Source organism: Vombatus ursinus, unplaced genomic scaffold (genome assembly GCF_900497805.2).
Source record: "Vombatus ursinus unplaced genomic scaffold, bare-nosed wombat genome assembly UNPS02014859.1, whole genome shotgun sequence".
Taxonomy (NCBI): Eukaryota; Metazoa; Chordata; class Mammalia; order Diprotodontia; family Vombatidae; genus Vombatus; species Vombatus ursinus.
In genome coordinates this window covers 5,689,317-5,707,820 of record NW_020954637.1, presented here as the reverse complement: position 1 = coordinate 5,707,820, position 18,504 = coordinate 5,689,317, and the positions used below count along the sequence as shown (strand labels likewise).

At 46.4% G+C, this 18,504-nt stretch overlaps 1 protein-coding gene across 1 annotated transcript; it reads left to right on the top strand.

The window, feature by feature from the left end:
* Positions 1–4,324: 4,324 nt before the first annotated feature.
* PLA2G2F (phospholipase A2 group IIF) lies at positions 4,325–16,967 on the top strand. The gene is made up of 5 exons (XM_027841441.1): positions 4,325–4,618; positions 5,479–5,531; positions 11,058–11,202; positions 13,752–13,864; positions 14,913–16,967. Exons 1-5 carry the CDS (start codon positions 4,485–4,487, stop codon positions 15,122–15,124), a joined length of 657 nt encoding a protein of 218 aa, XP_027697242.1. The 5' UTR covers positions 4,325–4,484; the 3' UTR covers positions 15,125–16,967.
* The last annotated feature ends 1,537 nt before the right edge of the window (positions 16,968–18,504 follow it).

Here is an 18,504-nt window from a genome sequence, read left to right as displayed (position 1 = left end):
GGTATAGGCTAGACCAGATAGCCACTGAGGTTCCTTCTGTCTCTGAGATTGTGGGAGGCTGGGATCCTGGGAGTAGCCTGATTTGGCTAGACTCTGGCCCACTTAATCAAGCCTCTGATTAATGACGGTAGATTGGACTTCTCTCTTCCCCCATCCTAATCCCCTACCCTTTAGCAGCGAGGCAAGAGAACTGGGACAGGAACACCAGGCTTCTTTATTCTTACTTGTTTGTTCCAGAATCCTGGCTGCTGGTTGCTCATTTCCTGTTTGCTGTTGAAAGGGCACAGGGATCCAGCCCTCCTCCTTCCCCCTCTCCCACCCGACCAGCAGACCAGCCAGGGGGCTAAGGTAGGGCTGTTGTGACAAATAGATGGAGGACCTTCAAATTCTTCCTCATTTGCTGACTTGGAGAGATTTTTTTTTAAATCTCTTTTGATATTTCAATGTACCTGTGATAGCATCAATGGGTTCAGTTCCTTCCATCAGTGCAGATCGGGTCCTAGGAATGCTGTCTCATCTTCCTGGAGAATCATGGTAGCCAGCATTTATGAAGTGCCTACTATGTGCTGAGCACTTTATAAATGTTATCTCATTTCAACCTCACAACAACCCCAGAAGGTAAGTGCTACTATTATCCCCATCTCAGGAAACTGAGGCAAATAGAGGATGAGTGACTTTCCCAGGGGCACACACCTAGTATCTGAGGTCTTCTTGACTCCAAGCCCTGTGCTCTATCCACTACACCACCCAACTGTCTCATAGGACCACAGATTTAGAACCAGAAGCAAACTTAGAGGCCAAATAGTTCAATCCCCCTCCCCTCATTTTACAGATGAGAAAGTGGAGCCCCAAGGAAGGGAAACAACTTGTCCAAAGTCCCACAGGTAGGAAGAGACATAGGGGTGCAACTACAGTACAATGGAAAGAATACCAGCACTGGGTCAGATGATCTGGGTTCAAATCTTACCTCTGATATTTATTCTGTGTGACCTTATCCAAGTCATTCAACCTCCCTGAGCCTCAGTTTCCTCGTTTATAAAATGAGAGGGGATGAACAAAATCATCTCTAAGTTTTCTTCCAGTTTTAAATCTATGACCCTAGGATTAATGGATAGCCTCTGAGTTCCCTTCACGTTCCAGATCTAGGCCAAATTTTTTATGGGGGTGGGGTTCACCCAACTGGTGGAGTCCTTCTTCATGCCCTCATGACAGGTTGAACAGGCTTCATGGCTATCCAGGGATCATATAACCTGTTCACTGGTCGCTCTTCCTACATGTCCAGCCTTCTAGTTACATACCTTCAGTTATATCGGTATATATCTTCCAGTTACGTATTCTCAGAGCAGTGGGAAGAACACTGAATTTTAGGTCAGAAGACCCTGGTTCAAATTCTGACTCTAAGACTTAAGACGTTCACACGATCTTGGACAGGTGACTTTACCTCTCTGGGCCCTGCATCCTCACCTGCAAATTGAGCAATTGGGCTAGATGTCCACTAACATTCCTCCTAACCAGCTCTCGACTGCCGCTGCTGGATCAGTCTCTCCAATCACACTGGCTCCCCTCTGATTCTTATTATACTCATGTAGCGATGATCACAGAAACTCAGAATTAAGAAGGGCTTTGGATGGTATCTAGTCCAAGTCATTCCTCAGCAGCAATCCCCACTGCAAAATCCTTGACTAATTGAAGACCTCTAGTGTTCGGAGACTCGCTCCTCCAAGAATAATTTATTACACTTCTGGACAGCTCTCAGTTTTTCTTCGTTTTCAGATCCAAGCTTAAATCTGCCCTCTATAACTTTGGTTCACTGCTCCTCACTGTGCCCTCTGGCACCAAGGAGGATGAATCTGATCCTTCTTCGAAGGAGACAACCTTTTGAATACTTGAAGAAAGCTGTCAGAACTACCCCCATTCCCTTCATCTTTCCTTCTCTGGGCTAAAGATTCCCAATTCCTTCAACTGATCTTTGTATGGTACAGTCTCCAGTCTCCTCCCAATTTGTGACCGCCCAAGTAATTGGAGTGCCTAAATTCTAGGTTAGTTACGCTCAAGCTCCCTGGGCAAATGTCTTATTCCTCTCACATTAGAATTTGAGCTATTTGAAGGCAGAAACTAGATTTCATTCATTTTGAATCATAATTGACATTTATATGGTAGTTTCTAGTTAGCAAAGGATGTCATTTGATCCTGCAAGGAAGGCGCTACAAGTATTATTATTATTGTTGTCATTAGTGTATTGTCGTTGGTGATGCTGTTAGTAGTGGTGGTGATATCACTATTTTACACATCAGAACACTGGGGCTTAGAAAGAACATGTGGCTTGCCCTGGGTCCCCCAGCTGGTAAGTGTCAAAGGTGGGATTCCACATGTCTCCAAGGTACAGCAACCTTCACTGGGGATTCTTCACTTTCTGTGTGTCAGTTACAGACCCCTCCATTGCCAGTCAGTCTGGTGAAGCCTAGGAACCCCTTCTCAGAAGAATGTTTTTAAATGTACGAAATAAAATACACGAGATTCACAAAGAGAACCCATTATACCAAATGAATTATCAAAGCGTTAAAAAAAAAGTTCATAGATTCCAGGTTAAGAACTTCTGTATTCCACCAGTCAATCAACCAATCAAACAAAAAGCATTTATTAAGCACTTGCTGTGTGCCAAGTACTGTGCTTATACCATAAAGGCAAAAACACCAGCCCTGCCCTCAAATAATTTGCATTCTAATGGGAAAGAGACAATATATGAATAATCAGGTATGTGAAAGCTATAGGAAGAACAGACGGGAAGGGACAAATAGCTGGGTAGAGCCCAGAAGGCCTCTTGCCAAAGGTGGGATCAGAGCTAAGGCTTGAAGGAAGCCAGGGGCACCAAAAGGCTTGGGATGCTTTCTCTCCTTCCTCACCTCTGGCTCTGTTTCCTTGGTTCCCTTCAAGACTCAGCATGAATCCTATCTTCTCCAGGAGGCCTTTACCTGTTCCACCCCCACCCCTAGCCTTCCTACCTGCTCTACATGGATCATATATGCACCTATCTACATACATGTTCTTTCCCACATTAGAATCTAAACTCTTTAAAGGCGGGGACTGGTTTTTGCTTTTTTTTTCCTCCTCTGTTTCTCCAACCTTTAGCATAATGACTGACACATAGTTAGGGTTTGTGCAAGAACTTTTTAGTTTTATGTAATCAGAACTATCAATTTTACCTCCTGGAAACCTCTCTGTCTCTTGTTTGGTCATAACTCCTCCACTATCTATAGATCTGACTGGTAACTTTTTCCATGCTCCACCAATCCGCTTATGATATCACCCTTTCTGTCTGTATCACGTACCCATTTTGAGCTTATCTTGATGCTGTCTCTAGTTTCTGTCAGACTACTTTCCAGTCTTCCCAACAGCTTGTAGAATAGTTCTTGCTCCAATCATTGGAATCTTTGGGTTTATCCAAGTATCAAAATACTAGGTTAGTCTAGACTGGGCTTAAGAAATGCTTCTTGTTTGTTCCTAATGCAGTCCACTGCAATTACCTAGGGGAACCAGGAGGCAGAGGTGAGAAGAGAAAACATTCTAGGAATGGGGATCAGTCTGTGCAAAGAAAGAAAGATGGACTATAGTGGCCAGCATAGCTACATGTAGTATTCCTAGAGGGGAGGGAAATGTATGAAAACTGGAAAGATCATGGGGGACAGACAGCTTTAAATGCCAAACAGATGACTTTATATTTGATCCTGGAGATACCTAGCAATAAGGCCTTGCACATAGTAGGTGGCCAATCAATGCTTAATTGAAGTGACTAGAAACTAAGCTTGTGTCCTATTACCTAGTTATAGGTTACTTCCTTTTTCCAAGTCTCAGTTTCTCCCTCTGTAAAATGGACCAGATGGTTTCTAAGGCCCCTCCTAGCTCCAGAACCCTATGAGTACTCTATACTCCCAGACTTGTTGTCTTTCCCCCTAGATGCTGCCAGATGCCAGGGTAGAATACTCAGGCCCAGAACTATCCCTGAGAAGTCTGGCCACTGACCAGAGTGTTCAGGGTCTCAGAGCCACTGTCCAGAGGGGCAAACAACATTGCTCCCTTCTCCCACCCCATCCCCCACCCCATGCTTGCTGAACTTCCTAGGGAATATGGCAGACTCAAAGGCCTCTGGGATCCTTTCTGGCCATAGAGCCATGATCCTATTACCCCGCCGAGGGTCCGACCGTGCCAGACGTGGGGGAGTGTATGCCGGCCAGATGGGCACCATCACTTAACCAGATATGGGTGGGGATTCCCTAGCCAGGTGTGGGTAGTGCTTCTTCTTCCCTGAGAGGAGGAGGAGGAACAGGGTGTGTGTCACCCTACTCCTTTGGGCACTGGTCATTATTCTAGGACTGCCTCTCACCCGTGGGAGACAGAGAGTGAAGCTGGGGCCTGTTCCCTGGAGCCTTTCCCGTGCTTTGTGGACAGAGCAAACCCTATGTTGTTGGCCCCCCAGACCTCAGAAGATGGAAGATGGGGCTCAGGTGAACCCCAAAGAGTTCAGGAAGAAGGGGCTGGTTAGACCCCTGTCCTGGAAGATGCCAGTGGAGCAGACTGGGATACTCTTCCCCCAGGCCACCTCTTTCTGGAAGGCCACCAGGTAAGTGCCAGGCCCTCAGAGGAGAGAAGAAGATCCAATCTTATGGGTATCCTTAGGGAAGTAGGGTGGGCTTTTTCTAGATATTAGTGTTTTTCAGAGAAGGGGAATCTGGTTTCCCAAATCCTGGTCTTAGAAATTCTCTAGACTCATAGAAATGTTTAGAGATTGTCTAATCTAATACTGCTCTCACCAGTCTGATTTTATTGATGGGAAAACCAAGCCCCTGAAAGGTTAGGGTCAAGGATCAAGGCCGTAGAAGAACTGGTCTCTTGACCCCTATCATATTAAGCCCCCACACTCAGTGTCCCCAGATTTAGAGTCAGAATCCTGGGGCTCTGCTCCTTTATAGTTATATGACCTTGGCCAAGTCCTTTGCCACTTGAGGGAAAGAGACTAATCTGGGCCTCAGTTTCCTCCATTGTAACATGAAGGGCTTGGACTGGAACACCCCTACGTGTCCATTCCAACTTTGAATGCTATAATTTTCCTCCTCATTTTTGGCCTCCTCTCCATCTCTCCATGGGCCACCCTCCTCCAGCCGTTGCTGTGATAGATTACCCTTTGAGTTCTTACAGATTCTTGGCTGGGGCCTCCCTCCCCTCAATAGCAAGGTGGTAACAGATCCCTTCTGCCTTGAAGTGGGGCGACAGTGAAAGAGTCAGGGTGTTTGCCACCTTCTTCCTGCTGCCAGACGTTAATAACAGACATCGGTGGGGACTGAGGGGAGGGGAGCTGGGGCAGCCACATCATCTAACAGGTGTTTATGGGAACGTGAAGCCAGGGCTCAACAGGTTGTAGCAGGCCCGGGCGTGTGGCAAGAAGGGAACCTGATGAGGGATGTTGGTTTCTCTGTCTCACAGGTTCATCCCAGGCATCAGAAAGTTGTTCACAATCACTATTCTAGCAGGCAGCGGTGAGTAAGGGCTCATTCCCTGGGGTCTCCTAGACTTCTTTGGTTTGTCCTCAAGCGACCTCTTGTCATCCGTGGGTACTGTGCCCAGCCAGCTTCCTCCTTTCTTGTTTAACCCCAGGCTGCCCACGTACAAACACCGGGAACCCGTCACCTGACATTTATGAAGCCTGAGCCTGCTAGGGCCCCAGAGTTAAGCAAGCCTCATTAAAAGGCGATGTTTATGGTGCATCTCCTGTCCCCGTGCACTCCCTGGAGTTGCTGGAGACCAAGTAATGGCCCCAGCAGAGCTTGGGGAGGGGTTGGAAGTAGAACAAGGGAAGCTTCTGAGGAAGAGGGAAAGGGAGGTAAGTGGCATGCCCAAAGTCACCACAGCAGAACTTAGTGTCCTCTCTGAGGAGCAGGTGGTTGTGTAGGGTGGATGTACCTAACTGGAGGAGTTGGCCATGGGCCTTGGGACTGGGTGGGGAGGAGTAGTACCGTGCATTGGGAAAGAGTACTGCCCTCAAAGTCAGAGGACCCAGGTTCAAATCCTGGTTCTGCTACTTACTAACTTAACCTCTCTGGACCTCAATTTCCTCATCCGTAAAATGAGCAGGAGCAGGAAATGGCAAACTACTCCAGTATCTCTGCCAAGAAAACCCCAAATGGGGTCACAAAGAGTCAGATATGACTGAACAACAACAACAGTAGTGAGTAATGGAGCCTGAATTTGAACCCAAGTCTTCTGACTGCAGAGCAAATGCTTTCCACTAATACTATGCTGCTTCCTGCATTACTGAGATGCAGTGAATACTTGTGTGGACGTGCATGCGTGCACACACATGCATATGAATGTGTGGGTGTGTGGGTGTGTGTGTAAATTGTCCCCTGTTCACAAGCATGATTGAGTGTGTAATCTCTTAGGCATATTTAAGCTGATGTTCACTATATTAAATTCAGCAGAAAGGGAATTGACAGAAGGAGATGAGAAGCTATGTAACATACTACAATGAACATTGATTTTTTTTTTAACCAATAATGGTGTTAGAGAATGATAAGGAAGCAAACTTCGTTTTCTTTCTTCCTTTGAGAGATAGGGGCCTGCTTAGCAGAACTTTATATACACCATCAGAGGCAGTCATTATATTAATTGTTTTTCCTTGACTGTTTTTCTTTGTTATAAGGCAGGTGTCAGTTCCTGGGAGGAAGGTAGAATGGGGATGGGGCATATTAGATTATCTATCTATCTATCTATCTATCTATCTACCTATTTATTTTGGCGAGGCAATTGGGGTTAAGTGACTTCACAGCTAGTAAGTGTTATGTGTTTGAGGCTAGATTTGAACTCAGGTCCTCCTGACTTCAGGACTGGTGCTCTATCCACTATGCCACCTAGCTGCCCCTAGATTTTTTTTTTTTAAGAAAAAAAGTGAGTATTAGTCTTGGCTGAGAAGATTTGAGTTTGAATCCTGATTTTATTATTTTAAAGGTACTTAATTTCTTAAGGTCTTGGTTTCCCCATATGTATCACTGAGGAGGAGAAGTACAAGCTCTAAATCCTATAGACCTTTAGGTTGGACTCCTGGTTCCTTTGTTTACCTCTCAAGGCCCCAGTTCCTTCCTTTGTTAAGTGAGAAGGTTGAACAAGGTGAGAGTTCTAAGTTTTCTTCCAGCCCTGAGAGTACGTGATTCCAATTATGTTTGTTATTGTTGTTGTTACTTAGTCGTTTTTCAGTCATATCTGACTCTCCGTGACCCCATTTGGGGTTTTGTTGGCAGAGGTACTGGAGTGGTTTGCCAGTTCCTTCTCCAGCTCATTTTACAGATGAGAAAACTGAGGCAAACAGGATGAAGTGACTTGCCCAGGCTCATGAAGCTAGTAAGTGTCTGAGACTGGATTTGAACTCAGCTCTTCCTTCCTCCAGGCCCAGAACTCTATCCACTGAGCCACCTAGCCTGCCTGGTAAGTGCTGGCTATTCAAAGAAAGGCAAAAGGCATGATTCATGAAATCACAGATCAAGAGATAGAAGAGACCTTCATCAGGTCTATTGCCCTCATTTTATAGATGAGGAAACTGAGGCCCAGAGAAGTGATTTGCCTATAGTCACATGGGTAGTATGTGGCCAAGCTGGGATTTAAAACCAACTTTGACTACAAGTCCTTTGCTTCCTCTATGGCGTCACCAGCGTCCCTCAAGGGTTTGTTCAAGTATAGACTGGGCAATCTGGCCTGTGAGGCTCTTTCCAACACTGAGAATTTGTGATTCTGTGAATATGGTCAAGAACTAAAAGATCCCCAGTGTCAACCATTTACCAAAGCTTTGGTCCAAAGAAACAAACAGAATCAGTTCCCCCCTTAACCAAAGGTTTGTCCAAAGTACAAACAGAATGGAGTTCACCTTACCAAAGGTTTGAACAGGGAACAAACAGAATCAGGCTGTACATGTGCTATAACGTGCTTATTTATTCTCATTAAGCCAGAGAATCATGCATGATGGAGTCAGAAAATAATCCTGAACTCAGAGTAAACAAGCTGAAGGAGACCTTTTATACACTTAAAGCAATCCCAAGTCAGGATGCCTGTGTCAACCAAAATTATAGGCTCCGTATGTGTTAACCACAATATGAGAAAGGAATTTCTTAATGGAATAGGTTGTAAATACAATAAAATAAGAAAATATCAAGGTGTCGATTGAAATTATAGATCCAGGATGTCTGTTTTTCTTTCACCATTAACATGACATAATATAACAAAAGTCCCATTATGCAAGATAGAGTCTGGTTCAAGTCACCTTGTCCTTGGTAGTCATAAACAGAAGAATATTCCTGGTCAGCTTCATCTGGCCTTGGAGTTGCTGGCACAGAAATGGGCATTTTGGGTTCACTCAGAGAGCAAAGCAAAGCATTATGGTAGATTAAGCTCAGAGTGGGCCAAAATGTCTTTCTCCTGATTGACCAATCCAGGATTTAGGCCTTTCTCAGGTGATGGGGGTAGGGTGCAGTGGGGCAAATGGTTTATACCAGGAATAGATATTGAGGGAGATAAAAGGTTAAGAACTCATAAATCCAGAAGCAAGAATACTTTATTAACTGAGCCAAAACTTTGTCCCAGTCAGCTTTGCTTTCTCTTAGGGAAGGAGTCAATCTCAGGGCATGGGTAGCAGAATCTGTAGGGAAGGAAAGGTACATGGGTCCAGCTTGCTGGATAGTTCCATTCCAATGCAAACCTAAGACAGTATTTTATGAGACCCTTCTCCATAGCCTTTAGTGTTGAGCCTTGCACATAATAGGTACTTAATAAAAATCTGCTGAGTTGATTTTGGAAAGGGGAGGGAATGCAGAGAAAGTCAGATCCTGATGGGCTACCCTTCCCCTTATCTTTTCTAAGAGTGATAAAGTGGTTTTGAGCTTAGAAAATAACATCATCATCAAGAACCTAGGTGTTGGGCCCTGGGGAGAATGGAAAGAAGAGAGAGAAATGGGAAAGCTTTCCTTTCAGAAGAAAATTGGAACTGGTTAGAATAGAAGCTTCCAAGGTAGCTGGAGAGGGAAGCTCAGTCCTAAATGAGAGAGAACATGTACTTCTCAGGAAACAGTCAGTCAATCAATCAACAAGCATTAACTTTGGCTTCTCAATGGAGGCGTGCTAACTATGGGATTTCCAAATAACTTGTAGGCCAGACCAAGGTCATTCTACTTCTGTGCTGGAGAATGCAGTTTAGAGAAGTGAGCCTCTGAATTTTTGGTTGCTAATGCCCAGTAGTTAAAAAAATTTTGAACACGCATCTCTATTATGGTATATTTACTTATTTACGAATTATATAATCATACAATTGTATTAATAATTATGAATAGTATAAATCCCAAAATAGAAATTTTAAAAGGTTAAGGTAAAGATGAAATAATATAATAATAATGATAACTGACATTTATGTAGCACGATGTGCCAGGCACCTTACGATTATTATCTTATTTGATCCCTCGTAACAACCCTGGGAGACAGGGTTTATTATCCCCATTTTACAGATGGGGAATCTGAGGTTGACAGAGTCTATGTGACTCGCTAAGGGTCAAGCGTATGGAGCTAGATTTGAACTCAGGTCCTCCTGACTCCAGGCCCAATGTTCTATCCGTTGCGCCAGTATTTTGATCCTTTTGTCAGCAGAAATCTACTAGAGTCAAAGCATGTCAACAAACATTATTTAACCACTGATTATGTGCCAGGCACTGTGCTCATCGCTGGAGACGCAAATAGAAGCAAAAAGAAAGACCATTCCTGCCCTCAAGGAACTTCCGTTCTAATGGCAGAAGAGAACATAAAATAGGAAACTCAGAGTGGGGGGAGGGGAGAATTACCCACACATAGTAGAGAAAGAAGCTCAGAGTGTCAGGAGTGGGATCCAGAGAGAAATGAAGGGGTGAAGGTGACTGGGCAGTGGGTCCTTCCTTAAAACGGAAGTTTCAGGAGGAAATGACCAATCCAAGGAAGGGGCTGAAGAGGTGGAGGGATTTTCCAGGATGAGTATGACAGAGAAAGAAGTCCAGAGAATTAGGTGTAGGAGAGGAAGGAAGATTATTGAGTAGGAGAGTACAGAGGAGGGATTAGAGAGAAAGACCAATCAGCGGGCTATTGCAATAACCCAGAAGTTATCTTCCCTTGACCAAAGGTAGTGGCTATGTGAGTTGAGAGGAGGGGACAGATGCGAGAAATGAGGAGTTGGGTCCAACAAGATCTGGTAGCCAATTAAATCTGTTGATGTGAGGTGAGCTCTAGATCTATGATTGGATGATCTAGAGTTTGACAAGACCTTAGAGGCCATCCAATCCAACCCCCTCATTTTGTAGAGGTAGAAATGAAAGCTTAGTGTCTGAAGTGGGATTTGAACCTATGACATCTCACTTCAGATCCTGTGCTCTTTCCACTGTCTCTGGTTTCTTTTCTGCCTTCAGACCTCTAGTAAAACCATTGCTGTTGCCCTCGGGAAACCTGGCCTTTGTGGGCAGCTGGGCAGGTGACCTATTGGTAGGAAAAGAGGAAAAGAACAGGACATCCAGATTGGCTTATGTGCCCAAGAGAGAACTCAGAACTCTAGTGATGGTACCCAGTGGGGGAGGGGAGGAAGACAACCAGCTCACTGGCTGTCAGAATGCTGTACTCCAGTGATGCTGCTAGATGACACTTGGGGTACCCTGGTCTTCTTTTTTTGTGAGGCAATGGGGATTAAGTGACTTGCCCAGGGTCACTAGTAAGTGTCAAGTGTCTGAGACTGGATTTGAACTTTGGTCCTCCTGACTCCAAGGTTGGTGCTCTATCCATTGCACCACGTAGCTGCTCCTTACCCTGGTCTTCTTTGTCTGTCCCTTCCTCTCTCTGTCTCTCTTAGCTCTGTAAATGCTGTTTTATTGATTCTCTTTTCTTATTTTCATAATCTGTCACTTCCCAATGACTCCTCTCCACCCTCATACCCCAGTAGAATTCTTCTTCATAATAAAGAAGAACAATTAAGTAACATAAATCAATACCTTACCCCTTGGCCTTTTTTTCAGTCCTGCAGATGGTCCATGGAGGCCTACTGAACTTGAAGTCGATGGTGGAAACCATCACAGGGAGAAGTGCCATCATCTCCTTTGTGGGCTATGGCTGCTACTGTGGGCTAGGTGGCCGGGGTCTGCCCATGGACGAAGTGGACTGGTAAGTTCCCCCTGCTCCCTAGGGTTCAAGTTCTATTCTACTGGTGCACACCAAGAATACAGCCAAGCTCCTGATTTTCCATGGGTATACTCAAGAGCTCTTCCAGGGTTCTACACAGGGTAGATGGTGACTGTCTTGTCTGAATACAACTCGGGCTCCTTGGTCATGCTGTTGATATTGCAAATGGTCCTTACCTGAACCCTGTCCCCCCTCTCTTGGTTTTATGTCAGGATATGTCACATATTAAGGGAGAGAGATGAGGATCTGGGGATGGGAAGAGGTGGGGAAAGAATGAAGAAGCTAAAGGAGTTTGAGACAAGGTGGCTAGAGAAAAAGCCATTGAACTAGGAGAGAGGAGATATGGATTCAGGACCTAGCTCCGAGATTGATTGATTAATTCAAGCATTTATTAATGGCCTATTCTGTGCACAGGGCAGCTAGGTGGCCCAGTGGATAGAGTCAGAGAGACTCATCTTCCTGAGTTCAAATCTGGCCTCAGACACTTAATAGCTTCGTGATCCTGGGTAAGTCACTTAACCTCGTTTGCCTCAGTTTCCACATATATAAAATGAGGTGGAGAAAGAATCGGCAAACCACTCCAGTATCTTGGCCAAGAAAAACTCAAAAGGGGTCATGAAGGGCCAGATACGACTGAAAAATGACTAAACAAAATTCTGCTTAAAGTACCATACTGAGTGCTAAAGACAGTATTTGAACCCTGGACTTCCTCATTTTATGTCCAAGTACCACCGAGAGGAAAGCAGAGTGGAGCAGTAGATTTGAACTTGGCTTCAAATCTCAGCTCTGTCACTTATTTGTGTGAACCAGGAACAAGGCCTCTACAGGCCTCAGGTTGCTCTTCTTTGAAATGGGCAGAATAATCCTTAGCACACCTACTTCAGAGGGTCTCAGATGGAGAGCCCCAACGGACCTCTGAGACCATGGAGTCCAATCCCTTCCTTTTTTTTTCTTTTTCTTTTTCTTTCTTTTCTTTTTTTTTTTTTTTTTGGTGAGGCAATTGGGGTTAAGTGACTTGCCCAGAGTCACACAGCTAGTAACTGTTAGGTGTCTGAGGCCACATTTGAACTCAGGTCCTCCTGACTCCAAGGCCAGTACGCTATTCACTGCATCACCTAGCTGCCCCTCAACCCATCCCTTTTCTTCTAATCTCAATTTTTTGTTGTTTCAAATATGACAAAAGCCACCAAGCTCAAGTATTGCCATCTGCACAAAAGAACAGGAGAAGAGGGTGAGACGGAAAGTCTGTTACATCCAGAGACATTCTTTAAAGAATACAATCAAGTGCCCTTCTGTTCTCTTTTAAGTTTTACAGTAACACTTGTTTTCTTTCTTTTCCTTTCCCCTCCCCACATCCCCATTTCTAGTCTCTTCCTCCCAAATCCCACCCCCCATTAAAACAAAACAAAACAAAAACCTTTGCCTTATAACAAAAAAGGCATTACCAAACCAGACAAATTGACACACTGGCCACATCTGAACTTGTACCTCGAATTCAGCTCCTGGAAGCCCCCACCTCTCTGTCAGATGATGTCTAACTATCATCCATCATTGGTCTTTTCACAGAGGAGAAAACCGAGGCTAAATCACTTGCCCAAGGTCTCACAGGTAGGAAGGCTCAGAAGCAGGATTTGAATGCAGGTCTTCTGACTCCAGAGCCCCTGCTCCTTCCGCTGTACTTGTGTGGCCTTCTACTGATGCTTCATTACTTAACTGACTTTGAACATCGCAGCCCTTCTTTGGGCTTCAGTTTCCTCATTCATGATATGGGGAACTCGAACTAGATGGTGAAGGCCTCTTCCAGCTCTGTAGCTAAGATTCCATGAAGCTAAAGCCACCCTAGGACAGCTGGGAGGCACCATAGTGCACACAGCACAGGACCTGGCACCAGGAAGAACTGAGTTCAAATCCAGCTGCAGACGCTTACTAGCTGTGTGACCCTGAGCAAGTCACTTAACCTTATTTGTTTGTTTCCTCATCTATAAAATAAGCTGGAGAAGGAAATGGCAAACTACTCCAGTATCTTTGCCAAGATGTGACCCTAATGGGATCACAAAGAGTCGGACAGAACTGAAAAGTGACTCAACAACAACCATCTTGATGTGGCCAAGGGAGAGGACTGGGGTGGGGGAGGTTCATGGAGGGTTCAATGGATGAGGGTGATCTTCCAGGTGGGCCCTGAGGAAAAGAATAGTCCCTTAGGATGATGCCATTCAAAGAATTACCATCCATGTTCTTGGTCCAGCTACTTGTGCTCAGGAACCCATGTGGGGCCACGGAAAGAGAACTGGTTCCATAATCAGAGGACCCAGCTCTGCTGTTTTTATCTTGGTCAAGTCACTTAACCTTTGTGCCTCAGTTTCCCCATCTGTAAAATGGGAGAAGTAGACTTAATGGTCTCTAATGCCTCTAAGATTCCTTCCAGTTCTTCATCTACGATCTTTAGATTCTGCAAAGGATAGGTAGGAACTGAAGGGGTCTGACTGCAGTCCCTTTGTTCCTTTGTGCTCCTGCTTGCCTCCCAACCCCAGGTGCTGCCATGCCCATGACTGCTGCTACCAGAAGCTGTTTGACCAGGGGTGCCACCCCTTTCTTGATCGATACGAATTCTCCATTGACAACGAAACTCAGACCATCACCTGCAGTGAGTATGGCTTCCTCTGGAGGGTGGGCTTGGGGCAGCTACCTGCTGTTGGCCTGATCAGTCTGGCTGGGAGTTGGCTAACTGAGACTTACCAGGCTCCGACAAGGCAGAGTAATAATGATGACGGTGATGATGATGATCGCCAACATTTATAGAGCCTTTCAAAGTCTGCAAAGCACTATACAAATGTGATTTCATTTATTCCTCATAACAACCCGGAGAGGCAGATACTGTTATTATTCCCATTTTACAAATGAGGAAAGCAAAGCAGACAAAGGTTAAGAGACTCGTCCAGGATCACACAACTATTAAAGGTCTGAGGTAGGATTCGAAACCAGGTCTTCCTAACTCCAAGTTCATTACGCTATCCATTTTATTCACCTAACCCCTCCCCTGTCCTATACTCGGCCCTCAAATCCCCTAGAGATCAGTCTACAAGTCAATTCAACAAAGGCAAAGAATTATTAGGGGCATATTATGGTGAAGGAGAGGCATCATGACTAGTGAAGAGAAGGCTAGCCTGGGAGTTAGGAAGAGTCAGGTTCTCATGGCTGTGTCACCTTGGGCAACTCACTTCACCTCTCAATGCCCTGGGTAACTTCCTGAAACTATAAATTATAGCGAGTTGCTGATCTGTATTAATGGAGAGATTCTCTACATAACTGGCTATCAAATGCCTATTATGAGCTTGAACTTTGTAAGGCACTGAAGGTGCGAAGACAAAAAGAGCACAGTTACTGCTCTCAAGTAGCGGTGGAAGAGGTGGGGGGGAGATACAAATAAGTCCTGGGTTCAAGCACTTGCTCTGTCATTTCCTGGTTGAGGAAACTCTTTCCCTGGGCCTCAGTTTCCTCTCATGTAAGATGAAAGATCTGTCTAGATAACCTTTATAATACCTCCAGTCTCTGACATTCTGTGTTCTAAGGGCCCCCCCAGCTCTGACATTCTGGGTTCTAAGGCCCCTCCCAGCTCTGACCATCTATGATTCTCAGGCTCCCTATGCACCCCCCAGGTGCCTGCCCCAAGTCCATTGCCTTTCCCCCTACAGGTGAGAAGAATGAGACAGAGTGTGACAAGCAGACGTGTGAATGTGACAAGAATGTTGTCTTGTGTCTCAACAACCAGACCTACCACGAGGAGTACCGCAGTTACCTTAATATTTACTGCAAGGGAAACACTCCATCCTGCAGCATCTATGACCCTCTGCCGGTGGAGATTGAGTGTAGACACATCCCTAAGATGCCACCTCCACCTACCTAAGCTATGCTCCCTCCCCAAAGCCCCAGGGAGAAAGCTAGGCCTGGGGAGGGCCTGATCCTCAATCTTGGGGCCTTCCTGGCACACTGGTCCTGGGTGTGTGAGTAGAGGCAGAGCGTGTCAGGGTAAAGTGAGCCCAGCAAGAGAGGTCTGAGAAGAAACTTAGGCACAGGGCCATCCCAGGGCGCCGTTGTGCCAGGCCCCTGGGAGGGCTCTCCATGACACAGACCCTTGGGGCTCAAAGGCCACAGGACAAGTTCAAAGACAAATGGAACAGGTCTGACTCCTTCCTGAGCCTGTAAATCTTATATAGGTTCCCTTGATTGGGTAGGAACTCAGCTGCCATTTTTCTAGCCATCTCTTGGTCCCCACTCATGGTCCCTTGACATCCTCTGTCCTTGGGCCTCTGGATCCTTGGCTGCTTCCAGGGGCTCTCAAGGACAGTACCTACTGGTACTGATCCTGCCTTAGCTGCTCTGGATATCAGTCACCATCCCACTGATCTCTGGCCCTAGCTCACACAGTCTAGGCACATGTACCATCAGGCTTCTTAGCACCTATGCTTTCTCGTGGTCTTGTCCAAACACTCCTTTGGTCTTCCCCTTTCCTCTGAACCCTGTTCCTCAGTGCCCTTGCCCCAGCCCATGCTCACCCACACCCTGATGTACCCATCAATCTACACATGGACCCATCTAACCAGTGACATTCTCACCCATACATTGATCTTCTCTCTTCCCTTCTTATTCTGCTAACACAATGACACATTGGAAAGCAGTGGGTTTGTAGTGAGAGAACATGAGTTTAAATCTCACCCCTGCTGCTTACTACTGTGTGCCCTTGGAGAAATCCATGAACTTCTCTGGGCCACAGTTTTCTCATCTGTAAAATGGGAAAGGTGGACTTGATGACTTCCACGGTCCCTTTGATCTCTAAATCTATGATCCTGTGATCAATTCCTCATCTGTGGAAGGAAGGGGTTGGACAAGATGGTTCCTAAGGTCTCTTCCAGTGAGAGGTCTTTTAATTCTTAGATATGTCCAACATGGGCTCATCATATCACCTGCTTGGTAACACTCTGCCCCACATGCAGACACACTCAATGCTTCCCACATGCACAGACACTGCTTACCAATAAGTCTTTTAATCAGTAAACACTAAAAAGTGCCTCCTCCACACCCAATACAGCAGTAGGCACTCATTCTCACTGACACGCACACCCATTTATACATTGGTTCCTGACCACATACTATGCTGGCACTCACCCAATATAGGCACAGGTATTCACTTAGACACATATATTACCATACAGACTCTCTCCCAGGTGCGTACATGTTGCTGCTTTCCCTAATAGCCAGGCACATTCACTAGGACCCACTCTCAGTGCCTTGAAACTCCAGATATGCATCCCAACTCACTCATATTGACATCCCTCTTGGGGCCCCTGGCACTTTGGCCCCAAGCGTAAACACATGGACACATGTGCCTCTGCACTCCTTGGGAGACACATGGTCAACCAGCACTTGGTGTTTTCTCCTGACCCTATTGTCATAGCCCCACGCTGCTCCTGACCCCAACAATGAGGTAGAGAACTTTAGGCTACTGTGGTTGGAATGGACAGCAGTCCAGGATTTGGAAAGAGAAATTGTCAAGGTAACCCTGAGGTCTTCACTGACATCCCTCTTGGACCTCCCCTGGGAGGTCCCCACTAAGCAACCTGGAAGAAGCCATGGAAACTGAGACCTCCTGAGTATGAGACTGGGTGCCCTGTCTGTGGCTCACATATGCTTCATGGGGAAAGGAGGAGGGAGGAAGAAGGAGGAAAGAGGGTTAGGGGGAAATGAGGGACATAGGGGAACAGAAAGAAGGGAAAGGGGCAGTGGGGAGAGATATGGACAAGGGGAGGGGAGGGGAGAGGAGGAAAACAGAAAGAATGGGAAAAGGCAGTGGGGAGGGAAAGAGGAAAAAAGAGAAAGAATGGATTAATGGGGAGGGGAAGGAAAGAAAAAAAGGAAGGGGCAATGGGGAGAAAGAGACAGAAAGGAAAGAAGGAAATAGTGGGGAGTGGGATAGGCAAAGGCAGAGGGTGGGGAGCAGGTCTCCTGGAGCTTTGAGTTGAGGCGAGTCAAGAATATGTAGGAACAGGGTTGTAAGAAGAGAGCTTGGGGTTCAGACCAGATGTCTGATTTTTTCTTGACCCTCATGCCAGCACTTACCATTTCTTCACACGACAGCCTCAGTCCTCCAGCCACGTGAAGCCTAGCTCTTCTGCTCCCTCTCTCTTAGTCTCGTAAGGCCAGGTTTGCTGCCTCTCTCGTGTGTCCAGCACAGGGCCTAAGAAGGATCTGAAGAGGTCAACAGGCTCAGCCTCCTGCCTTCAGCCAGATGAAAATGCAAACCTTCCAGGACAGGTGGGGTTAGGGCTTCCCTGAGCAGTCAGAATGGCCCTAGGAGAAAGGCCAGCATCTGCTCTTCCATCCTCCCCTTGGAGAGGGTTAAACCTAGAAAGGGGATGAGGCAGAACAATTCCTCAACGGCAGAAGCCTCTAAGAAGTAAGCCATATAACCAGCAGGCCTGAGCCGGACCCTGAACGGAAAGCATCACCTTGAACTCTTTGGGAGAAGACAGACACCTTCACTCAAGTTCCAGCCCACGGATTGGTGATGTAGAACCATAATGGGAGGGGACAGTAAGGGATACTGGCCTCCCCAGGTCTGGTGGCAGGCCCGCAAAGACCAGATGGGCCAATGGTTAAGATGGCAAAGAACAGTTGTGGGCTGTTTTTGATCCAAACTCCACAGTTCTCTGGTCAGCCAGCCAAGAGGTTTCTGAGCATGGATGGCATGAGAAGCAGCCCCATCTCCTTCTTGAATGACCACACAGTAGGGGGCATGGGTGGGAAGATTGGAAGGGGGAGGGGAGGGTCTGGGGGGGAGTGGTCTGCAGTAGCAGCACTGCCTTCCTGATGGAGTTTATGTCATCCCTTTGCTCTCCAAGAACCGCCAAAACAAGAGTGAAGACCTGTCATCTGCTAGGCGTCTTGAAGAGAAGGAATCTGCCAAGCCCCACAAACAGCTTGCGTCGGTGGGGAGACTGACTTAGGGACCAGCAGTGCCTGCCCCTGTGCACTCACGTGACGGCTTGTCTCTCCCTTGGCCAGATGCCCCGTCACTCCCTGGACACCTTGCTGAGGATGCTGCTGAGCAAACGCAGGCAGAGCATGGGAGAGGAGACACTGTTGGATAGGATCCCCGGCCATCTCTGAATCCCACCCTCCTCTTTTTTCTCACCCCAATCTCTTCAGAGTCAACCAGCATTTCTGGCTACATTCTCCCACATCACCCTCCCCACGCCCCACCCTCACCCCCAATAAAACCATTCTGTC